This window comes from Esox lucius, chromosome 5 (assembly GCF_011004845.1).
Source record: "Esox lucius isolate fEsoLuc1 chromosome 5, fEsoLuc1.pri, whole genome shotgun sequence".
Taxonomy (NCBI): domain Eukaryota; kingdom Metazoa; phylum Chordata; class Actinopteri; order Esociformes; family Esocidae; genus Esox; species Esox lucius.
This window is the reverse complement of record NC_047573.1, coordinates 36368745-36392681: the sequence shown is the minus strand read 5'-3', so window position 1 is coordinate 36392681 and position 23937 is coordinate 36368745. Positions and strand designations below refer to the sequence as shown.

Here is a 23937-nt window from a genome sequence, read left to right as displayed (position 1 = left end):
AAGGTAGATTGTGTCGTGGTTGGGGGTTTTTAAAATATTGTTATAAATAAAAACAAGTGTATGTATGAGCAATGTTGAGTTTTGTAATAAAAATTGTTAAGTCAGCATTAACTTCTAAGTTGCATTATATGGCAAAACGTTACAAAGTTACCAGCAAGGACGTGTATAAATTGGCATGAACAACGGGGAATCGTTGACAGGTAAGGATAGGTTATTTCAGGTAATTTAAACATTCGTAAAGGCGTCTTTTGAAATTGTACAACAGAGATCAACGCAAGATTGTTTTCTACACATTGGTAGAAATGTTTAATAATAGGCAAACGTTGGTTAAAAAAAAATATTATAGTATTTGTGTTAGTATGGGGTTATGCTGTCACTTCCGGGTGAAGATGTGCTGCATTCTCTTAATGAACAACTCGTGAAATCTGATTTTGTATTGCTGCATTATGGTCCTGTGTTTGTTAAATGTTGAACTGAATAATATCGATATGGTGACAATAGCAAGCGTTTATATGTAAGCAGATGAGTTTATCGTTAATATATACAATTATATGACGTGTGTCACGGCTGAGCCGCGAAAATTAACGAGAACGGCTGTTCTACCAGACGTGATATAGCAATATATTTGGTTGCCAAGTGGCTACAAAAATCTGAACTAAATAGTTAAGTTTTATCCTGAATTTGTATCATTGCAGCATGTATAGTTCTAACACAATTTGAATCTAACGTGAAGAACGATGACATGTAACCAATGACAAATTTAAGAGGCGTGACTTGCTGGAGGAGCCCCGGCTGCGATGTGAAGACAGTAATTAAACCCCGCAGCATCCGCAAAAGACAGCTGGTGTTTCAAGCGTGGAGTATATCGTTTCTGTTGTAAGTACAAGTTATTTTATTTGAAGTAATTTATTTGAATTGTGATGCAACTTTTTAAGAATTTGTAAATCAAATTTACGGTTGTGCAATCCATTCATGTTAGCTGTCTTTCATATTGCCTGTTTAAATCTCCGGTTTAGGTTGAACACCGACCGTGTTTGGTAAACACATTTTTGGACCTCCAAATCTTGGTAAGTAGACTTTTGACATTATTGTTAATCAGCTTTAATTACCTGTATACGCTTGTTAATCCTATTTGTATTTAGTTCAAGTGACCGGCATCTGCGTCAGTTGGACTGGGTGGTCAGACTGTTATCTTACACAACCTGAGCAGATACTTTGTGTAAGTTTAATTATTTACAGACATTTTTAGTCTTGTTCTAAAGTGTTATTAACAATTATGACTATGCATACTGACCCTTGGTACAACATTCTATATTCCAACAGATTGAGGACAGCCGGGTGATGATACAAAGTACATTACCACAATGGGGTCAGTTACGGACACCCTTCCTTGTGGCTGCACAGCGTGAGGGGATTTTTGTTTTCTTTCAGGCTTGAAAGCTGAAGGTAATACAGCCAACTCTTCAAAACTGCGCTGTATGTAAATGTATGTTTGAGTTAGAATATTCAAATCTGAAAAGTGGATTGTTATTTACACGTTAAACCAGAGAAATGGCGAAAGATAATGCTAACGACAGTCCAGACACGGAACAGCCAACAACCTCTACAAATAATCAATCGACCATACCCCAAAATACAAATGAACCAACCGCTACTTTGTTAGACAGCGATGCGCACAATAATCCTCAGATACAAGGCTTGTTAACCGAGCTTAGTAGCCCCCATTTTTCACACGATCTAGTTGACACTCCTTCGAGCTCTCTGATGCAAACTCAGTGCAGTGATGGCGATGTTAGAGTTATACAGCGTAATGCGTTTGACAATGTGGAATTACGACAGTTGATAAATTTACAAAATACTGGTGAAGTTGGTGATTTTGGCACATTCTACGCAAGTATTATGGCAGGCTTGGATACTTTGATTGTTAGAGCCTCAGACTTTGTACAAGGGCCTGGTGATCGTCTGCAGATTGAGTTGATTGGTGAATCTCTGATAGATCCCGTACATGTGACCATGAGAGCGGATGAATATAATGAACGCACGTTTGGTAATTTACTTGAAAGTGTTATGCAGAGTAATGCCGAGATTATGATTGATGAATCACTAGAACTGGTGGTACAAATTGTCAAAAACCGTGAGGGTGGTGCCCCGCGACGTAAAGCTCAAACATTGTTGATAGATCAGATTATCAATAAAAAAAGAAGACATTTATATGTGGCTGTGAATAATGATTCTACGTGTTTTTCTGTTTGTTTGATGGGTATGTTGAACCCGCAGTACACATATCCCGAGGCCCTGGTTAGTGGTCGTGAGCTACATAAGGGGGCTGGTTTAGCGTTAGATGAATGTGTGTCATTCACAGATATTGTTCGGTTTGAAGAAATGACAGGGTGTAAAATTGTTGTCTTTCACCGAACACGGGATGGTCACTTTACCAAGTTTCAAAACAGCGAGGAAACCCACCCTAGAACTGTCTTTATGTACTTACACGATAACCATTTCTACGGTATCATGAATCTGAAGGGTTTTCTGGGTGTGTCTTATGTTTGTGACTGGTGCTATACCGGTTTCAACACACGTGGTGATCATGGTTGTAAACATAGCTGTAGTGTCTGTCTTCATGAAGATTGTCATACCCAACCCCGTAACACAAAGCAGTGCCTTGACTGTAAACGGATATGTTATTCAGATTTTTGTTATAGCCAGCATAAACGTTTGAAGCACCACAAAAGTGTGGATCGTTGGGTTAGCAGGTGTGACCAGAAGAAATACTGTGTCGATTGTGGTCGCTATTACAATGTCAGTATTACCAACTCTAAAGCACACAGGTGCATTGCTAACATGTGCCCCAATTGTAATGTGGATCTGGCTTTTGAAATGAATCATCAGTGTTTTATAAAACCCTCCAAGCCCGAGGACCCCAGTGAGCGCTACATATTTTATGATTTTGAGACAATTGCCAATCCGGTGAATGGTGTACACACTGCAAATTTTGTGTGCGCAATAAGCTTTGATAACAAGACGTGGTGTTCAGCCGGAGATGGTTGTGTCACTGCTTTTTTTCAAAAGTTTAGGCAACCGAAATATAATGACTACACATTTATAGCACACAACTCTAAAGGTTTCGATGGTTACATCTTGATGCAGTACCTTGCTAACAATGGTATTGGCACGACACTTATTGCTAATGGTAGCAAGCTCATGATTTTTACAGACAGCACATTCAATCAGAGATACATTGATAGTCATTGCTTTCTACCTATGAAGCTGTCAGCCTTGCCACGTGCTATGGGTTTTAAGGATTCGAAAAAAGGCTACTTTCCTTACAAATTTAACATCAAGGAGAATGAGAACTATGTTGGCCCCCATCCGGAACCGCATTACTATGGTGTGAATACCATGATGGCTAAAGAAAAAGATGAGTTTTTGCAATGGTATGCAACTGTTTCCGCAGACCCCTTTGTCATGCAGGATGAAATAAAGGCTTACTGCGTGAATGATGTGGTCATCTTGAGAGAGGGTTGTATGCGCTACAGACTCGAGTTCCTGGAGTGTGGTGGTGTTGACCCATTCCGGTCAATTACGATTGCTTCGGCTTGCATGAAAGTCTTTTGCAACAGATTCCTCACCAAGGACACCATTGCATTGGTCCCCTCAGACAACTACAACCGTTGTCAGAAGACATTCTCAAACAGCTCAATCCAGTGGCTTGAATATGTGGCCTCCGATGAGAATATATCAATACAGCACGCCCTGAACAGGGGTGAAGTGAAAATCGGTCCCTACTACGTTGATGGTTATGCTGAACGTGATGGTTTTAGCACGGTCTATGAATTTCTAGGTTGTTTCTGGCACGGTCACCCAAAGTGTCATTGTTCAACCAGCATCAATCCAATGACAAAGATTCAGTATGGGTTGATGCACCAGCAATGGTTGACAAAGCTAGAGGCTTTGAAAGAACAACACAACGTACATGTTCAATACATATGGGAGTGTGAGTGGAACCGGCTTAAAAACACATCCGCAAATGTCAAAGCTTTCTTGAAGACCTTTGGTGCTCCAGAGCGCCTTGACCCTCGGGATGCTCTTTTTGGTGGTCGTACTAATGCGATTCATCTGAAGTTTACGGCTCGAGAAGGGGAGACTATTCAGTATAACGATGTCTGTAGTCTTTACCCATTCTGCAACAAGACAAAGACTTATCCGATTGGGCATCCAGACATAATCTTTCGAGATTTCAAACCACTAGACAACTACTTTGGTATTGTTAAGGCTACAGTGTGTCCACCGAAAGGCCTTTATCACCCCGTTTTACCACACAGGGTTGGCGGTAAGCTGTTCTTTCCATTGTGTAGATTATGTGCAGAGTCTGAAAACCAGGTAACTGATTGTTCACATACTGATTCAGAAAGATCTTTAACCGGTACCTGGGTTTCTATTGAGCTGGTTAAGGCTGTTGAGAAAGGTTATCGCATTGTGGAAATATTTGAAGTCTGGGATTTCACCAGGACATCAGATGATCTTTTTGCAGATTACATGAGAACATTCCTGAAGCACAAGCAGGAAGCTAGTGGCTTCCCACCATCTGTGGTTGACGATGAGGCTAAAGACCGGTATATCCGTGAATATCATGAAAAGGAGGGTGTGCAGCTTGACAAGGAAAACATTGTTGTAAACAGTGCTAGGCGATCTTTAGCTAAATTGGCAATGAATAGTCTTTGGGGTAAGATGGGTGAGCGGACTAACCTTATGAACACAATGTTAATTACAGATCCGGAGGAGTTTAGCCACTACCTTTTTTCCAGTGAAATAGATGTTGGTTATTTCTCGTTCATCTCAGACACTGTTGCGATGGTACAGTGGCGTTACACAAAACAGACACCAATCAAACCACGTAACGGCAACATATTTATTGCCGCGTTCACAACAGCTTATGCTAGACTCGAGTTGTATTCACTCTTGGAAAAGTTGGATAGACGTGTACTCTACACAGACACTGATTCCGTGATCTTTGTCACACGCCATGGGGATTGGGTCCCCCCACTGGGCCCGTTCTTGGGTGACTTGACCGATGAGTTACCGGATGGTGACAGCATAGCTCAATTTGTTAGTGGTGGGCCAAAGACATATGGTTACAAAACCGTTAAAGGTCTGACCTGTCTCAAAGCAAAAGGCATTACGCTCAACAGCTACAACACAACCATTGTTAATTTGGAGACGCTGACACGACTGGTTGATAACTTTGTATATATGGTGAGGGCGGTGATGATGATCATGTCCTTGCTAATGCAGACACAATTGCTAGAGATAAAAGAACATTCACGTTGAAAAACAGAGTAGTGTCTAAGCGTTTCAGAGTTGTGTACAACAAGCGTGTACTGCTCCCTGATTACAGCACAAGGCCTTATGGGTACTAAACCACAGTCTAGGATGGATAGCGGTTTTGACCCGCGACTACAACACCCGTTCAGCTGTGTCATTAGTGGCCCCAGTAACTCTGGTAAAACATATTTTGTGAAGATGTTGTTGGATAATGCAGAGGTTGTATTCTCCAAAGAAATTCAAAATATCGTCTGGGTTTATTCATGTTGGCAACCGCTGTATGACGAACTGTTGAAAGTAAGGGAGATTACTTTTATAGAAGGTCTACCAACATCGCTGTGTGATGACAATCTGCTACCGATTCAGAAAAACAACCTTTTAATTATTGACGATTTAATGAAAAGTGCATCAGAGAGTTTGGAGATGGAGCGAGTTTTCACACAATATTCACACCACCGTAACCTGAGTGCAATTTACCTCGTCCAAAACATGTTTGTTAAAGGCAAATCTAGTAGAACTATTAACTTGAACACAAACTACCTCATCTTGTTTAAAAACCCCAGCGACAATCAGCAGATTAGTATTTTAGGCAGACAGATATACCCCGGTCTTTCTCGATTCTTCATGGAGAGTTTTAAAGATGCAACACATCCGCCTTTTGGTTATTTACTTATTGACTTTAAAGCTACAACACTACCGTCTGAGAACAGGGTTATTTTCAGGGGATTGGCCTGTCGTGTACGTTCCTAAGAAAGTTTGATCATGTCTAAATGCATTCGTAGAAATTTACCACTTTTGAAAATGATATTTAAGGCACCGGCAAGTCAACGAAAAGTTATTTTAGAATCAGCATCCACCGACCTCATTCTATCACTCTGTGAAATAGCGCTTAATCTAAGGCGCGGTAATATACCCTTAACCGAGTCGCAGCTCCGAAAAGTAAAGAGACAAAAAGCCAAAATTATATACATGTCTAGAAAGAACACTTCAGTTGCACGGAATAGAAAAACCATCAACCAATCTGGAGGTTTTCTACTGCCGTTACTAAGCGTTGCAGTTCCATTCTTAACCAGTCTAATTGCATCGAGACAGGGTTAAACAACATGGAGCATGCTCAGAAAATGTTTCTGGTGCCACAACATCAGTTGGAAAAACTGCGAGAATCCAAAACGACTAGCACCGATGTAAGACAATCTGTTGAGAATGATTTGGACTCATCGATTCGCAATATACTGTTGATGCCTGATATGGATTTACATGAGAAAGCTAAAAGATACTCTGCCATTTAACAAAGATTTTTGACTGTTGTGCGCCAGGGTGAGCTTGATACAAACACCCTGACTTTAAGTCTACCCGGGTCTGAGACCGGGTCTGCTGTAGTAAACGTGACTGAGAATAAGCAAACTGTTGACCGAAATGTTGACCTTGTTGATGAAATTTTGGATAATGTGCCTGTGAAGCGTAGAAAGAATGTTGAATATATTCTTAATAGAATGCACAGGTCTAAAGATTTGACTTCATGGAATTCAAATGGTGAATTTGTTTTCAAAGGAGAGATAATCAAGGGCCTCGCACCTATTGGATCTTGTTAAAAGTGTAACAGCTACCAATAAAATTGCTGACGATAGAAGACCGTTGGGGTGGGGTGTGTTTTTAGAGGCCATGGCATGTCTCAACATGCCTTTTACAACTATTCCAAATGCGCATGTAAGACGTAAAATCAATTTGTATAAACAAAAGTCTGGTGACACAATGGATGATTTAGCCACACCACCAGCAACTGGTTTTCAAACAACCAAAGCTTTCTTTGAACCTCATACCACGGACCCCGCAAAATGGCTTCCATTTTAATGTGTTTTCATTTTATTTGTGATACATTGTATGTTTGTTTTATCTTGAATAAATGTTGTATGAAAAATAATATGTAAACATTGATGTGGTTTTTATTTTTGTTTTTATTTTTTAATAATACATTTGACATACACGTGATTGGCTTTTCTATTTCTTCAACAACCATGGCACAAATTAAACGTTTCACAAGATTGAGCATGTTGTATGCAATTAAACATTTGCTTATCACGCTTACTCTGGTACATCTTAGCTACAAACTTTGAGACTAGGGCATCATTTTCTCGTAAATCATCAGCATAAAAAGACATAAAATCTTTATAACTCAGACCTTTTGTCATTAGAAAGAGAAAGAACAAACAATGCTGTCCACACGTGGTTGAAACCAGGTCCTGTACTTGTTTTGAACTGTATTCCACATTCTCACAGGTTTTCAGAAAGGCCTTGATTGACTTGGGAAAATATGTAAAATCCGGGGGGTTTCCAAAACTGTCATAAAACCTTCCAATGCCATCATCCGTTATGTAAATAGCCAGCCAGTGCTCCCCAGGTTGATTGCTTGGGTGTGTATTAACAATCATCATTGATGCAACATCTCGGACAGGCACCCTAGGTAGTTGGTCACTTGCCAGCACACCATAGAAATGGGTCCTAGATGAAAATTGGTTCACCACACTGGTCAACTCTGCGGTATTCATTTCCACACAGTTCTCCTAATAGTAGTCAACCATGACTTGTCGCCGGTTTGACACTTCGATAATGGAGTCAAAGATTGAATAAACAACTAAATTAATTGTGTGGGGTAGTGGTTGTCTGAACCTCATCTCAAGTCGTACATTCCCTGACTTGATCAAGGATATGTGCTGACCACATTCCTCGTCTGGCGCGCAGTTGAATGCATAAAGGGCATAGCCGTGTAAGAAGTCCGACCTGTCAATAGCCAAGGCTTGGTCCTTTAGGTGTTTTCCTGAAGCTAAGGCCAATTGGTAAAATTCACGCACTGCTGACCCTGTTGTGTAATTTGGTTGGAATGGTTTGCTAGGAAATTGCTGACCATCTACATACATAGCCATAAACTCCAAATTATAATGTTTGAAATTAAATGGATTCTTTGTGTAACTTCCAGTAAAACTGTCATTGTCCACCAATCCGATTACAATACATTTTGGCAGAGGTCCTAAAAATAGGTTTTCCTGGTTACAAACACGACCCCCAGCCGGTAAACTAAATGTCTTCATACACACTCTTTCAATTGGGTACTTGGCATTGGTTGAGAGTAGCGCTTGAGCGTGTCCAAGTTTCACGGCTGGCGAAACAGACACTTTTTTGACAAATAGTGATGCTGATAGTAAATGCAAACGATAACGCACATCCCCGACCCCCATAAGGCAGAACTCATCTTTACCGCGCATTATCCTAACCTTTATGTCAACGCCGTTTAACATAAGTTTCTCTTGAAAGAAGATATCGCTATGAACAGGGCCGATCATTTCAAATGTTGTGCTATCCGCCGAATAGGCTGCCCTTTTCGTAAGTCCATCGTTCTCGCCTGCAGGGTCCGTAACATCCATGTGACCTGCGGCATCCTTGTAAAACAACCCAGCTGAAAACTGTGTCTTTAATGTATCACATCCACAATTCAGAATGCTCTCTATAACGGCTCTGTAGGGGTATGTGTTGCTACTCTGGCTAATTAAACGATCACCCAAGGAGACATCCACTTGTGAAAATAGGGTGGCTATCGGATAGTTGATAACCCCAACACGGGCTCCGGCATCAATATTGGTTCCGTCCGGTTTAGTGACTTTTACACGTAGGTACAGCAAAGTATTGTTTAGATCAACGTAGTCTTCGCCATTCCCGGCAATAAAGAACTCCAGAGGGGCTGCGTCAGATATTGCTGATAGGGTCGGTATTTCAATGTATGTATTTTTCTCGATAGATGTCTGTGTGAATGGAACTGTGAATAAATCCAACTCTGTCTTCATACATTCGCCAGACATACGGTGTAGGAGTGCCATCTTTCTAAAATATATTCTTAATCAGATCTGTCGTGTTCCCTTTGAGTGTCCTCCGGGGTGTGTGTCCTCTTTTAACCTTGGCTCTTGTTTTTGTCTCATTCTTGTGTTTTTTACTCTTGGGTAGGCTCTGCCTACCAGGTGGTCTCTTTCTAACACCTCGAGACATAACCATTAATCCAGAACCATCCTGCTGTTTTGTTTGTCGTGACACAACACTGTTGACAACATCGCCGACTATATTCCTAGCCGCACTCTTCAGATGTGGTTTTGCTATGGAGAACCCGCGCTTCAACAAAGGTATTGCCATCCGGAAAAGCCCTCGGAAAAGGCCCCCTAGACCGGCCCCACTGTGTTGTGTAGCATTCAACATACCTTTGAGGATCATCATAGAGCTTCTGCGGCTGCATCTTAAACTCTAAAAGATTGTTTGACGGGTCTGAAGTGTAATTTTGCAATCACCTTCCCCACTACAAATGAAACCAGCTGGTTTTGATCAGATTTTACTTCAATACAGATCTCATCAAATTGTCTCTTACTAAGAGGTACGTAGTGTGGCTTGTCGTACGTCACTGTGACAACTTCATTCTTTCTCCCTGTAATATGTACAGTTCGCAGCAGTGGGACATGACTGTCACCAACACATTGATAATCAATTATATCTGTGTAGATGTATAGGGTGTTAACCCCGCCAGAATATCTGTGGGGTATGATCCGTACCATGTGGCGGACCACCACTCGCCTGGTTTTAACCCCAATATCTGTTCCAGTTTTGCGCTAAATTTCAAACTAAACTGTGGTTCACCTTTTAGAAACACTCTATTTTTAAATTCATCGTACCCCACCGATAAACCATGTGTTTTTATATGACTGTTGAGCTCTATCACTAGTTTTAATATGCTGCTGTAATAACCGGTGTCGAGTGCATATTTCCAAGTTTTGTCGTTTTTCAAGTCATGTAGTTCAAATGCGTTTTCGCCCCGTGTAAAAGTATTCCACGTATGCGGGTATTGGAACTCTATCAAAGATACTTCCCAATCGCCTTTCAAATCTATACCTTTGGCAAATTTAGTGGTATAGCACAAACTCGTGTTGCTTGGATAGACATGTCTCGATGAGTTACTGGGCAGCGTTATGTAGAAGCCACCGTCACCCATGCTGATCGCAGTCAATGTAAATGACGTGATCCTGTAAATCCTGTAGTTTTATCCAGTTTCTAGGTCAACCACTTGTTCCGATGGTATCCAGCTGTTGAATTTCTCAGGCCAACCTAGCCACTTCACAAGACACATTTTCCTCCCTTTCTGTACTTTCTCATTCAAAACTGCTTCCACTTTAAAAGTTTTATCCTAGGCCACGATTATTTTCAGCAATTCCTGTTCATAAAAGGTCCCAACTATCACATCACCATCGTAATCTTTTATTCTATATACAGGAGGTACCCGAGGAATGCATTCTGTTATTGTAAAATATTCATCTGTGTACCCTTTTTCATAGCCTTTTGTAAACGCACCTCTCAGCTTTGAGAGTCTCACAGTATCCCCAACCTGGAACTTGTAGCTTTGATTACCATTTCTCGTTAATGTTGTGCCATACAGGTTCTTGAGAACTAATCTAACATTTTCTTCACAAACGTCTGCAGGCTTCATCTTAATAGACCGATGGTAGCTATGGTTGTACCCACGAACTAAATCTTGAATAACCTCAACATAGCGGTGAGTGTTGGCTGCTGTCAGATACCTCCACATTCGTGATTTAATTGTTTTATTAAACCTCTCAACGATACTCGCTTTGACATAATTTCCTGTAGCAAAATGTTTTATGTTGTACTTCTTCATCAACATTTCAAAATGTGAATTAAAAAACTCCTTCCCTTGTCCGTTTGGACTTTTTGTGGTGTTCTTCCTTCTTTTAATGTCTTCAAATGCTCGCTTTACCTCTATAGCGCTTTTATTTCTCAGCACGCGAATCCATGCGTATTTGCTTAATACATCTATGCATGTTAACATAAATTTCATGTTATCGTTTTCCACACTGTAAGCACTCATGTCAACCAAATCCAGCTGAAATTGTGAATTTATATCATGAACAATAACTCTATTTCTTTTAAAATGTATAGCTACAGGCCTGTGTAGCGTGTATGTATCCTGGGCAAGCAGCCAGTCATCGGCCTCACCATTTTTGAGGATCTCCCCGGTTTTTTCCAAGTATGCTCTTTTCAAACCCTCTCTACCCACATAAGCACCAGGGTTTGCCGGGTCATAGTAAATACTTTTCATAACCTGTTCAGACATCGTAGAGTGTTCGAGCAATAATGAGAATTAATACATGTTTAACAATGTTTTATTTGAGTTTTCGAAATTACACAACCAATATTTTCAGAAAAGTTACACAAACATTCAGATTTCTCATAGTCTTTGTTTATATACATGTTAACATGAGAACTGAAGCTACCCTGGCCTTAGACAACAGACTCTTTGCTTTCATCACACCATGACCCCGCTGCGTCGCATACAACATCCTCATTAAATTTGTCCATGTACTCATCCCTGTTCTCACTCAGTCTCTGGGTGATGTTCGGCTCCAACTTGAGCTCGTGCAGAAAGTTCTCAGCGGCCTCGTGAACATCAGTCATCGGTGTGTGAAAACCAGATGCGTTCAAAGCCTTGACCAACACATGTTTCAGTCGCGGTGTTAAAACTGTCGCCACAATGTCATCATAATGGGACTCAAAAAAATACTCAGGCGGTTCGAGACAAGAATGTCTTGTCTGGCTCGGGTGGTCCACTTCGCATCCGATGCATGCTTTGTGTAGAATAGCCCCAACAACGTTTTCCAGAATCATACCCATTGTTGCTTTGATGATCTTTTAAATGTATGGTGCAAGTTGTTTGTCCATTTTGTGATAACTCTTGTTAGCATTTGAAAGGTATGACAGGTTAAGAGGACCTAGTTGATCACCAACCCTGTCAATCCAATGGTAGTTTCTTGTTGGGTATGCCAGTGGAATCGAGCTGTCTGGGTCAGGGGTTCCGTAGAAGGCTTCAGCGTTGTCATCCCAAGCGTCACACAGCCAGTCCTCAGCCTTGGGTTCTTCAATCACCGCTTGGTTGTAATCTTGAGACATGTTTCGTAAAATCTTCCGACTGCTTGAATGTCACCGGCGGTCTGTCGGTTTTTATGCTGTGCTGATGAAGGTGTTGGCTTAAGGTGGGCCTTCGGGGTCTTAAGTCAGTCGATCAGTCCGCAGTCACAAACTAACCTGCTGATATTTTACGGAAATAACTCCAATCTGACAGAGTCATACTCTTTCAGCCCCTCGACAACTTTAAACAGTACATCTACTGTATTATGTGGGCCTTGTTTTGGCCCCAAATAAAACACTTTTCGAAAGGTGGCCCATAAACTGGCATTAAAAACCATTTGATCAGTCACACCAGCCTTAAACACTTGGCCTTCGGGTAATTCATAAAATGCAACCTCTGGTTGCTCTGGGTTGAAGATGTATCCCCCGATCCGACCATCGTCCAATTTCCACTCCTGTGCCACCATATCCGGGTGTAATTGATGGATTCGGGTTAAACTCTGCATCGGTTTCTTCGGGGCTGGCATGTTGATTGCATCTCTGCGGTCCATTAGCAGTTTCTTACCAAATCGCTGAGCTGCGTTTAAGCTGTTAGCTTTCACCGGTGTTTCACCCAAAACATTGATAGCAGCACAATCCACCATGTTTTGTAATGTGTAGGTAAGTTCGCTCAGGCAAGACTGAATGACCAACCCCGATGTCAGCGTGGTTTAAATACACATACCACGCCAGTCAACCCATATAACATGAAAGGTTAACAAACACCATTTGTATGCCAGCTGTTGCAACACTTGTCAGAAGATAAAACACCAGGGTTTTATATTTGTCGAACACCATTTGCTGTATACCAAACAACTTACCGCTGACACAACACTTATTTACTGCCTGGGAATTTAACATTCCGGAACCCTAAGCCCCATTTGTTAATCATCAAACATAGCCCACCTGTTATAACACTAGTCTGGTTTGCTCATCAGACGTTGTAAAACATCAAACACTGACACATCAATGTGATCATAAATCACCATTCTGACACAATATACCCTACACTAACTACTTTGGCTGAATTCCAGTGCAGAATGCGTGTTATTTCTTGATAACAGACCGTTGCCATGAAAAACAGCGCGTTGCTATGGACGCAGCAGAATTCTAACCAGAGACGGAACGGACTATTTTCTTTAGAGGAAGCAATACAATCGTTTTTAAATCAATAAATTCCTTATGAAATCAATATTTTGTGTCAAATTATTGATTTATTTGGTAGGTAGCCATGTAATAAGCGGGATAAGGTATAGCGAGGCGGTTGTTATAGCGAATACAACCCCTTCAGGCTGATTCAAGATCCCTCCGCTTCATCCCCCCCAAAAATTGTACCACGGAGGAGAAAAATATTTGATTTTGAAATCGAGCTTCGCACCGAGCGCACGTCAGAAACAGAGGACAGTGTGTGTGTGTGTGTGTGTGTTCATCTCTTTAGTACTGTGACTTGACTTGAAACTTATAAGGACTCGACTTGACTTGCTTAGGGTGAACCCTTGACTTGACTTGCTTGATTTATCTGAACTGCGACTTGAGACTTGACTCGAGATTTGATGGTTAAGACTTGAGACTTGCTTGGACTTGACCATGTGTGACTTGTCCCCATCTCTCCTCTTATAGGCATGGGGAATCTTGTGAAAACTGATGGCAAGGTGAATGCAGCATGTTATCAGAAAATATTGGTAGACAATTTTCATGCTTCAACACAAAAGCTACCCATGGGACACTCTTGGACTTTCCTGCACGACAATGACCCTAAGCACAAGGCCAAGTTGACTCTCCAGTGATTACAGCAGAAAAAGGTGATGGTTCTGGAGTGGCCATCACAGCCTCCTGACCGTAACATCTTCAAGCCACTCTGGGAAATCTCAAATGTGCGGTTCACGCAAGACGACCAAAGACTTTACATGACCTGGAGGCATTTATCCGCGACCCGGCCCCGGACAAAGCGGAAGATGATGGATGATGAATTTGTGGCCTCATAGACAACTTACAAAAGACTGCATGCAGTCATTGATGCTAAAGGGGGCATTACGCAGTATTAAGAACTAAGGGTATGCAGACTTTTGAACAGGGGTCAGTTCATTTTTTCTTTTATGATTGTACCATTCTGTTATGACCTACAGTTGAATGTGAAGAAATAAGAGACGTGTTTTGCCTGCTCAATCTAGTTCTTTTCAAAAGGTACATACACTGAACACTTTTGTGTTTGCCCCCATTTATCATGAGCTGAACTCAAAGATCTAAGACTTTCTCTATGTACACAAAAGGCCTATTTCTCTCAAATACTTTTCACAAGTCTGTCTAAATCTGTGTTAGTGAGCACTTCTCCTTTGCCGAGATAATCCATCCACCTCACAGGTGTGGCATATCAAGATGCTGATTAGACAGCATGATTATTGCACAGGTGTGCCTTAGGCTGGCCAAAAAAAAAGGCCACTCTAAAATTTTCAATGTATTGGGGGAGTCCGGGGGGTCAGAAAACCAGTCAGTATCTGGTGTGATCACCATTTGCCTCAGTGCAACACATCTCCTTTGCATAGAGTTTATCAGGTTGTTGATTGTGGCCTGTGGAATGCTGGTCCACTCCTCTTCAATGGCTGTGCGAAGTTGCTGGATATTGGCAGCATCCCAAACATGTCATCTGACCTGTACAGTAAAAACCGTGATTCACCCGTGAAGAGAACACCTCTCGAAAGTGCCAGACGCCATCGAATGTGAGCATTTGCCCACTCAATTCGGTTACGACGATGAACTGCAGTCAGGTCAAGACCCCTATGAGGACGACCAGCATGCAGATGAGCTTCCCTGAGTTGGTTTCTGACAGTTTGTGCAGAAATTCTTTGGTCATGCAAACCGATTGTTACAGCAGCTGTTCGGTGGCTGGTCTCAGACGATCTTGGAGGTCTTGGGCTGGTGTGGTTACACATGGTCTGCGGTTGTGAGGGTGTATGTGATGCTTGGATGTACTGCCAAATTATCTGAAACGCCTTTGGAGACGGCTTACGGTAGAGAAATTAACATTCAATTCATGGGCAATATGGTGGACATTCCTGCAGTCAGCATGCCAATTGCACGCTCCACTTTAGAGTGGCCATTTATTGTGGCCAGCCTAAGGCACACCTGTGCAATAATCATGCTGTCTAATCAGCATCTTGATATGCCACACCTGTGAGGTGGATGGATTATCTCGGCAAAGGAAAAGTGCTCACTAACACAGATTTAGACAGATTTGTGAAAAATAATTGAGAGAAACAGGCCTTTTGTGTACATAGAGAAAGTCTTAGATCTCTGAGTTCAGCTCATGATAAATGGGGGCAAAAACAAAAGTGTTGCATTTATAATTTTGTTCAGTGTATATTACCAATTCTCCAAATGCATGCATAATTTTGAGCACAACTGTACATACTTGCACACAAATACAGATATCATAAACAAAACAGGCAACAGTTAACATGTGGTCCTCCACAAAAGATGCAAAAGATCTCAAAAGATCTCGCTGTCCCACTTACTGTAAATGCCAGATCTTTATAAGAAGCATAATTGAAGTCAAAATCAGACCGGTGGTGTCTAAGATATTATGTAGTTTAGTGAGACACATATCCCTGAGAATTGTCAAAAGTCATCAATCAGAATCATACAGTTCAAGAGATATGTTCATGTTCAAGAGATACAGTTCATATGCCTGTCATAGGGCCACCGTGGTCAATATTTATGTCCTATGTATATGTTGAGTATTGAAAGTTAATCATGGCGGACCTCATGGGTCCTTGAGGCAAATTGGTTGAGAACGTTTTTAAGATGAAGTCAAATAATACCTTCCAACACTCCCATTTTCCCCCCGTTTTTTAGCCCTATCTCCCGGACCTTTCCCGGTTTGTTATTTCTCCCGGGAAACTCCTGTAATTTGCATGGCCCAAACTCATTTATAAATAATCAGACCAATATGTTTGTCTAATGTTGACCAGTTGCCAGATTGATCTCCTTTTATGAGAAGCATCATATTCACACAATCCACACACCATACAATTTTCATCACCTCAACCTGGCAACTTATAACCCAGTTGCGCAGCTGATCTCTACGCAAGCTTCATGGAAAGTTCAGACCCGAAATCGAGTGATAATAATGGCAGGTGATGGCGGTGTTCCCGCAAAGAAATCAAAATATAGCTGTAAATTTCAACAGTGTTGGATGCAACAATTTACATGCATCTTACCGAGTCATATCGACAACCTCCACACTTTTTGTAAGGCTTGTCGCATTGATTTTAATGTAGCGCACGGCACATTAAAACACTGCCCCACCATCGCGCAGAAGATGCACACAAGGGCACAAAGGGGATTTCATCCTTCATCATGAAAGGACAGACAGATTATTTATATTGCAATGTAAATAATTTCTCACTCTGCCTTTCAATGTACTACTCAATCTCTCTGCTTGTTTTTTTTTTTTTTTTCATTCTTGTTGGGCAGAAAATAGATTGGTATTGATACTGCTGTCACTTCAGAAATTAAACCCAGAATAAAAAACTGATACATCATTTGATTTAATTTCAACTTTTTCTGGGTTTGAAAAAGCACAATTTCAAGTGTATCTGGAGAGTGTACATAAGATGGGCACTCTAAACAGGCCTTTTAGCATTCCCTCTCTTTTGTCCTGCTGACAGGTAACATCCATCACGTTATCTATCGATTAGTGTCTCCGTATGTTGCAAGTCGGCCATGGCAGAGAGAGACATCTGTGTCACTGGGCTATGTGCTAATCCTGATTGGCCGGAGAGCAGCAGCTGCCAACCCCTAGTACTACCAGAACAATGCCCATCTCTGGGGCTTTAGTAGGGTCAAGGTCACTCAGGGCTAAACAGAGAAGCATGATGGGTCATGTGTTTTTTCTGTAGATTTTTATTATAAAAAATGAAGGGCCCTTTATGAGATGTGAAGGCATTATGTAAGAAGCTATTTTAAATAGTGTTACCCATTTGCAGTTGTGATATCACACCACCCAAACAAAACGCATCCACAACGCACTAAAAAATCTACCAAATCAAAATCAAATCAGAGAAATCAATAGCAGCAATATCAACAACAACAACAGATTAAACAATAATGGTTGAAAAGCACTTAGGGGAAAGCCCCATGATGCTGCCTTTGATGTCCGTATGTTGAATGTGTCCTCTCTTTCATTAGCGAGTATACACTAAAGAGCTAAATGGCACCAGATGCTGCCCAATTAACCTTTATGAAAGGGAATTACTCTTGATTTCTAGCATTCACCTTCAGCTGGATGCAAGCCTGCACTGTAAACAGGACCATCATCTTTAGCTGCACTTGGTGAATGAAACAAATTAAAATAATGTCAACACTTGTTGCATTGCAAGTATAATTAATTCAGTATGTAATGTATTTTTCTACCAAGACCACATTTTTGGAAATTACACAGGCTAACTAAAGACAAACTAGATGGAGTGTCCACACACTAATACACACCTAAGTAATAGGGATGTTCTTTGAAGAACATTTTGGCATTAAAGAGGACATTCTGAATATACAACAGACCAACAAACCCGAGCAACACCACTCTTTTTCATCAGAACATCTTTGCAGTTCACCTGAATACGTTTATCATGGAGGAATGATCTTCCAATAGCAGAACTTATGTTGATAGAAACAACAATCACCTCGAAACTGAAACAGTATTTTTCATTTGCTAGTTCTTGCCTTGAGTGTTTTGCAGTACGAAAGCATTCCACTTCATTTCAGTCCCCAGTTTTGGAGGAGTTCGCTTATAGTGTAAGTTGTTGCTTAACACTCAAGCACAACACAAGCATTCACATGGGTGAGGGTGAAAGCCTGGCTGCCTGTTGTGCTTTTCTCCTCTCACTCACTGAAATACCCTCCAACAACCCATAAAGCACACTAAGTGCCACTGAGCATCAAACTAATGGATTGTGTAGTGCCACTCCTCGCTTCACCACAGGCAATGGTTAACCTCTCCATTGCAGGTGAGATGGTATCCAGCCTTTGGTGATGAAGAAAGTAAGAACAGAGCACTGATTGAAGGCCAGTTCAGGTTTTGGATTTCCTAATGGGTGAAGTGGTGATTGGGCAAAGCAGTTCCTACCGTATGTCCACGCTTAAAGGAACAGTTTGCTTAAAACACAAAAAAAATAAAAAGCTACGTTTATGTTAAGTATCTCGGCTGTTGTCAATAGACTCAAACAATTGCACTTTTGGGTTACTTAGCTTCAGCCGAGGTGAAATATAATGGAAATCTGTCATTTATATGGTAATTTGTGGTATTATAAATGCTAAAATACATACTGAAAATGATGGTGCATTGTTGGAAAAGGTTGTGGCGTGGAAAATAATTGCTGTCATCCAAACAATGGTACTGTAATTCCACTCCACATACAGTACGGTTATGCAGTTTTGGAAAGTCAAAAAACACCTTCCCTTTTTTCTGTGTCCTTTAAATTTATTAATAAAATATTAATAAAAGTCATACTCCAACTATTTTTGTTTCTCATCCTATACTTGTATGTGTTCAAAGCATATATCTTAGAAAAAACAATAATACACAAAAAAAACTGCAAAAATACTATAAATTTGCAAAATGTGCAAAAATACAATGAGCACCGGTCAGAGATACAGCAAATTCTTAAACATTAACAAAATCCTCAGTAAATTCGGTACTGTTCAGTCTATTTTTTACATTCTTTTTTGGGGAAAAGCGGTGAACTGGTGACAAGGTCATGGGGCACGTGGGGAACGAAGGCTGGCACGTGTGGTCCGATCCAACAGACGAGCTACTGTAGCTCAAATTGCAGAAAATGTTAATGCTGCGTAGCAGACCATTCAGGGTGCCCATGCTGACCCCGGGCCACTGCTGAAAGCGCCTCCAATGAGCACATGAGCATCAGAACACGACCACGGAGCACTGGCGGAGGCAGTGTGATGCTTTGGGCAATGTTCTGCCGGGAATCCATAGGTCCTGCCATTCATGTGGATGTTACTTTGACATGTACCACCAACCTAAGCAGGCACGTGCGGGGGGGGGGTGCTTGAGCACCTGCGCCTGCCCAAAGTGCTCTTCTGTCAAGGCAAAAAAATAATAATAATTAAAGGCCCTTTTGTGAAGGCCTGCCCAAATCTAACTATTAGTAAAATTAATGAATAATAATTTATTTGTAAATAAAATGAACCACATGATGACCTTTCACCTGACGACCTCATCCAGACCGAGAAGATTTGCCGCACGCGCGTTTTTCAATATCGCGCACTACTACCAGAAGGAGAGGATCTTTAATGCTGGTAAGTGCTGCTGGTAAGTGCTGTTCTCAGTGAAGCGGTGTCTGTACTTTATGAAACAGGCCATAATGACTTTGAATAATGACGATGTCCTAGACAGAGTTTATTATAACAGCTATTCTTTACTATTCTGTATATCAGAGAAGAAAAAGCCTTCAGATTGGGACAACTTCAGACACTTCAGTTTGCAATTCCAGAGTTATTAATAGGTGGAAAGAAAATAGTTTTTTTTTTCTTCTGACCTTAAAATGGCCTTTTCTATTCTGATTCTTTTTCAAATATGCATAACAACATTTGCTGCCATATAAATACAGAAGCATCTGTATCGATACACGTATCAGAAAGGAATATGTCACAATATATTGATGTATTGATATTTTGAGCAAAGCCCTATTTAAAGCCTTGTTCCATGTGCCCCTTTTATACTTTGAGCACCTGCCCCTCCAAAGGTCTCAGCACGACCCTGAACCTAAGCATTGTTGCAGACCATGTGCACCCTTTCATGGCAACGGTATTCCCTGATGGCATTGGCCTCATTCAGCAGGATAATGCACCCTGCCACAAAGCAAAAACGGTTCAGGAATGGTTTGAGGAACACAAGTTGAAGGGGTTGACTTGGCCTCCAAATTCCCCAGATCTCAATCCAATCAAGCATCTGTGGGATGTGCTGGACAAACAGGTCTGATCAATGGAGGCCCCACCTCGCAACTTATAGGTGTTAAAGGATTTGCCGCTAATGTCTTGGTGCCATATACCACAGCACAGCTTCAGAGGTCTAGTGGAGTCCATGCCTCGAAGGGTCAGGGCTGTTTTGGCGGCTAAAGAGGGACATACACAATATTAGGCAGGTGGTCATAATGTTATGGCTGGTCGGTGTATATCATATACATTGCAGTCCATGAGTACAGGCCTCAGCTTCACAATAGCTACATTAGAGTATGCTTATTTACTGGACAAGACTTTGAAAAGCTTAGCTGTGATTTAGGCCTAGATCAAAAGCCTGCACAACCAGCAGTTCTCCACATGCTAACGCTGACGTGTTTCATACACAAGCCAAACAGTGCTGTTATTTTACTTGGTGTTATGTGCCATGAACAACAGCACAACAGAGATGGTACAGGACATTTTTACTGTCAATTCTTCCAAAAGTTGTAATTTATCAGTTTTATAACATGGAACCAAATACTTTTGTTAATTAATACTTTTGTTAGTTTAAACCTTTATGAAATGCATGCTGGATATATAAAACAAAAATATTTTTATATTTCTAATCATACATTTGTTTATATTAAAAAGATAAAAGTCAACAAAACATTTGACTTTTAAACAAAACATTAACTCATTCATCCCCTGGGGAACAAGAGTTCCATCGAAGTAAAAACTGTTTTTTTGTACTGAGGTAAAAATATTTGTTTGAGCTCGTAGTTATCCTTCACTGCCACCTTCACTTGAGTGACTCATTTTAAAGGTTTTTACAGAAAAACAATACCAGGCCATGCATCACATCACTGCTCAACTATTGACTGGCCAACAGCGTGCACAAAGAGCTGCAAGGTAATTATTTGTGGGTGCCTGATTGCGAAACAACTGGAGGATGTCAAATTTATAATGCAATTTGTTTTCAATCAAATTTTTTTGGCAATGGCCCAATCTGGACTTGCTAGTTTTATTAGTCCTAACTTAACTTTTTAATGGCCAGGGGCCATCGTTATTGTAGAGCCCTGTGGTAGGACCATTGAATCAAAGACCAAAAGCCTATTTTTCAGTGGATTCAAAGAGAAGCCATCAAATAATGATCATGGAGAAAGGTAACTCCTGTACCTGTTATGCCAGGTCCCGCACTTGTTTTAAGTCAAAGAGGACGAACTGTAAGGTAACAAAACCAAAAGCTCTAACATAAAGTACCAGTCAAAAGTTTGGGTGAATGGGTGAATGTTTCCAAACCTTTGACAGGTATTTATGTATCCTTGTCAATAATGTTAGCAGTGGGACACAAGTGTCATGATCACACAGGTAAAACTGACTCCAAATACCCCTAAGACACTTGAAGCATACCGTGTCCTACTTCTACTGTGAAATTCAGGCAATGGGTCTGTGTGTTTTTCTAGTGGTGGGGGATAACTTACCTCAACGTTGCCCGGTAGAATCTCTGTCTGCTTTCCACCAGCATCCAGCGCCACAGCAACCGAGGCAAATGGGCGGCTGGCCATCTGCTGACGCTCTCTCATTAACTGCTGTAGTGTGAGGGGGGAGTGACAGAAAAGTAGAGATAGGGGAGAGAGTGAGAGGCAGAAAACAAGGGTGAAAAACAGGGAGACAAATGGAGTACAGTAAGAAAAAGGAGAAAATAGGAAAATAAAGGGATTAGGGGTAGAGAGATTGGGAGGAAAAGAGTTGAACCATGAGTAAAAACAGTCAAAACAATTGTTATCTTTAACTGGACAAAAATGTTGCATTTTCTATTAACAATTGTTTATAATTTGAGAACACACATCGCAAAGCCATTGGGGCAAAAGAATAGTGTTGATGGAACTGGATTTTATACATACATATACTGTATATTTCCAAGAGTCAACAAATTAATCTATCAACCATATTGAATAGGTGAGAATATACAATTACATTACAAGCATCAAAGATAGAACTTCTCTGGAGAAATTAGTTTGCGAGAGTTAAGACACATGCAGAGATGAAGATGAGGCAAGGAAAACCTGTTCCACAACCCACTCTGGCTTATATCCATTGTGGGGGTTGAACTACTAACATAAGGGAGTATCAGAGGACTAATTCTGAAGAATAGCCGCCTTATCAATTAGGGACAATTTACTGTCCTGGGGCCATATCATATTATAGAGTGGTCTAACTCGAGGGTCCAGCTAGGTCATGACCTTTTGGTCCTTCAATCAGACCCTACAGAAACCCCTGTAAAACATTCCAACGATAGCATATGACCAGACACACAGGAGTACCAATAAATAAATGAAGGATATTCCATGGGAGAAACTGAAGATCTCATACAAAACTATGTACTTCGCCTTTCACAGAACAGCGAAATCTATAAACAGAATAAAAAGAGGAGTGGGAGGCCCTGGTGCACAACTGAGCAAAAGGACAAATACATTAGAATTTCTAGTTTGAGAAACAGACACCTCACAGGTCCTCAACTGGGAGCTTCATTACATAGTAAGTCTGAACCAGTCTGAATGTCAACAGTGAAGAGTCGACTCCGGGTCACTGATCTTCTAGGCGAAGTTGCAAAGAAAAAGCAATATCTCAGACAGGCCAAAAAAAAGAAGAATATTAAGATGGGTAAAAAACAGAAATTGGACAGAGGAAGATTGGAAAAGTGTTATGGTGTTACAGAATTTTTTTTAACTAATGTGTTAGTGCCTTTTACCGATGTATAGGGGAGTAGAGAATTTCTGGATTAGTATTGGACTAATGTACCAAACTTGTATTTAGCCAAGTAGGAATAATGCAAAATATGTTCTTGTTGTCATAATGAAGAGAGGGACAAGACATGGGTGGACAATTGAAGTCAAGATGTATTTGAAAAATGCAGCTGGACAACCTGCATTTGGGTGAAACTTGGGCGGAGAGAGAAACTGATAAAAGGAATAAACCTAACTGGTTTAGACCAGATTAACATGTACTGATGACATGTCAGTTATTTTGTGAGATGTTGTAACACTTTCTCACCTAAACAAAAAGGAGGTTTTCTGAACTGATCTTCAGACAGACTCTTGCTGATCTTAGTGTTAGTGTCTTTCTGTCTATTTGCAAATATTATATAATAAACTGTAACTGTGTTTAAGAGCATTTGATCTGTCTTATCTTCCTTAGTAAGAGTTCTATTCGATGGAATTGCCATCACATATGGACAGACCAATCTAAGTTTGAGGTGTTCAGATCACAGAAGAACATTTGTCAGACACAGACCAAATGAAAAGATACTGGAGGAGTGCTTGATGCCATCTGTCAAGAATGGTGTAGGCAATGTGATGATCTGAGGGTGCTTTGGTGGTGGTAAAGTGGGAGATTTGTAGAGGGTAAAAGGGATCTTGAAGAAGGAATGCTACCACTATTTTGGAACGCCATGACATACCCTGTGGACGGCATTTGATTGGAGCCAATTTCCTCCTACATTAGGAAAATGAAAAAAAGCATGGCTCAAAACTATGCATGAACTATTTAGGGGAGAAGCAGTCAGCTGGTATTCAGTGTATAATGGAGTGGTTTACACAGTCACCGGATCTCAATCCTTTCGAGCTGTTGTGGGAGCAGCTTGAGCATACGGTATGTAAAAGGCAACCATCA

General features: G+C 40.9%; 1 protein-coding gene across 1 annotated transcript in view; it reads right to left on the bottom strand.

The window, feature by feature from the left end:
* The window catches only part of atrnl1b (attractin-like 1b), a 264456-nt gene that overhangs the window by 30327 nt on the left and 210192 nt on the right, over positions 1 to 23937 (bottom strand). The window contains exon 27 of the mRNA XM_029119865.2: positions 21747 to 21854. Within this exon, the coding sequence (XP_028975698.2) occupies positions 21747 to 21854 (108 nt within the window). The remainder of the gene's footprint in view (positions 1 to 21746; positions 21855 to 23937) is intronic.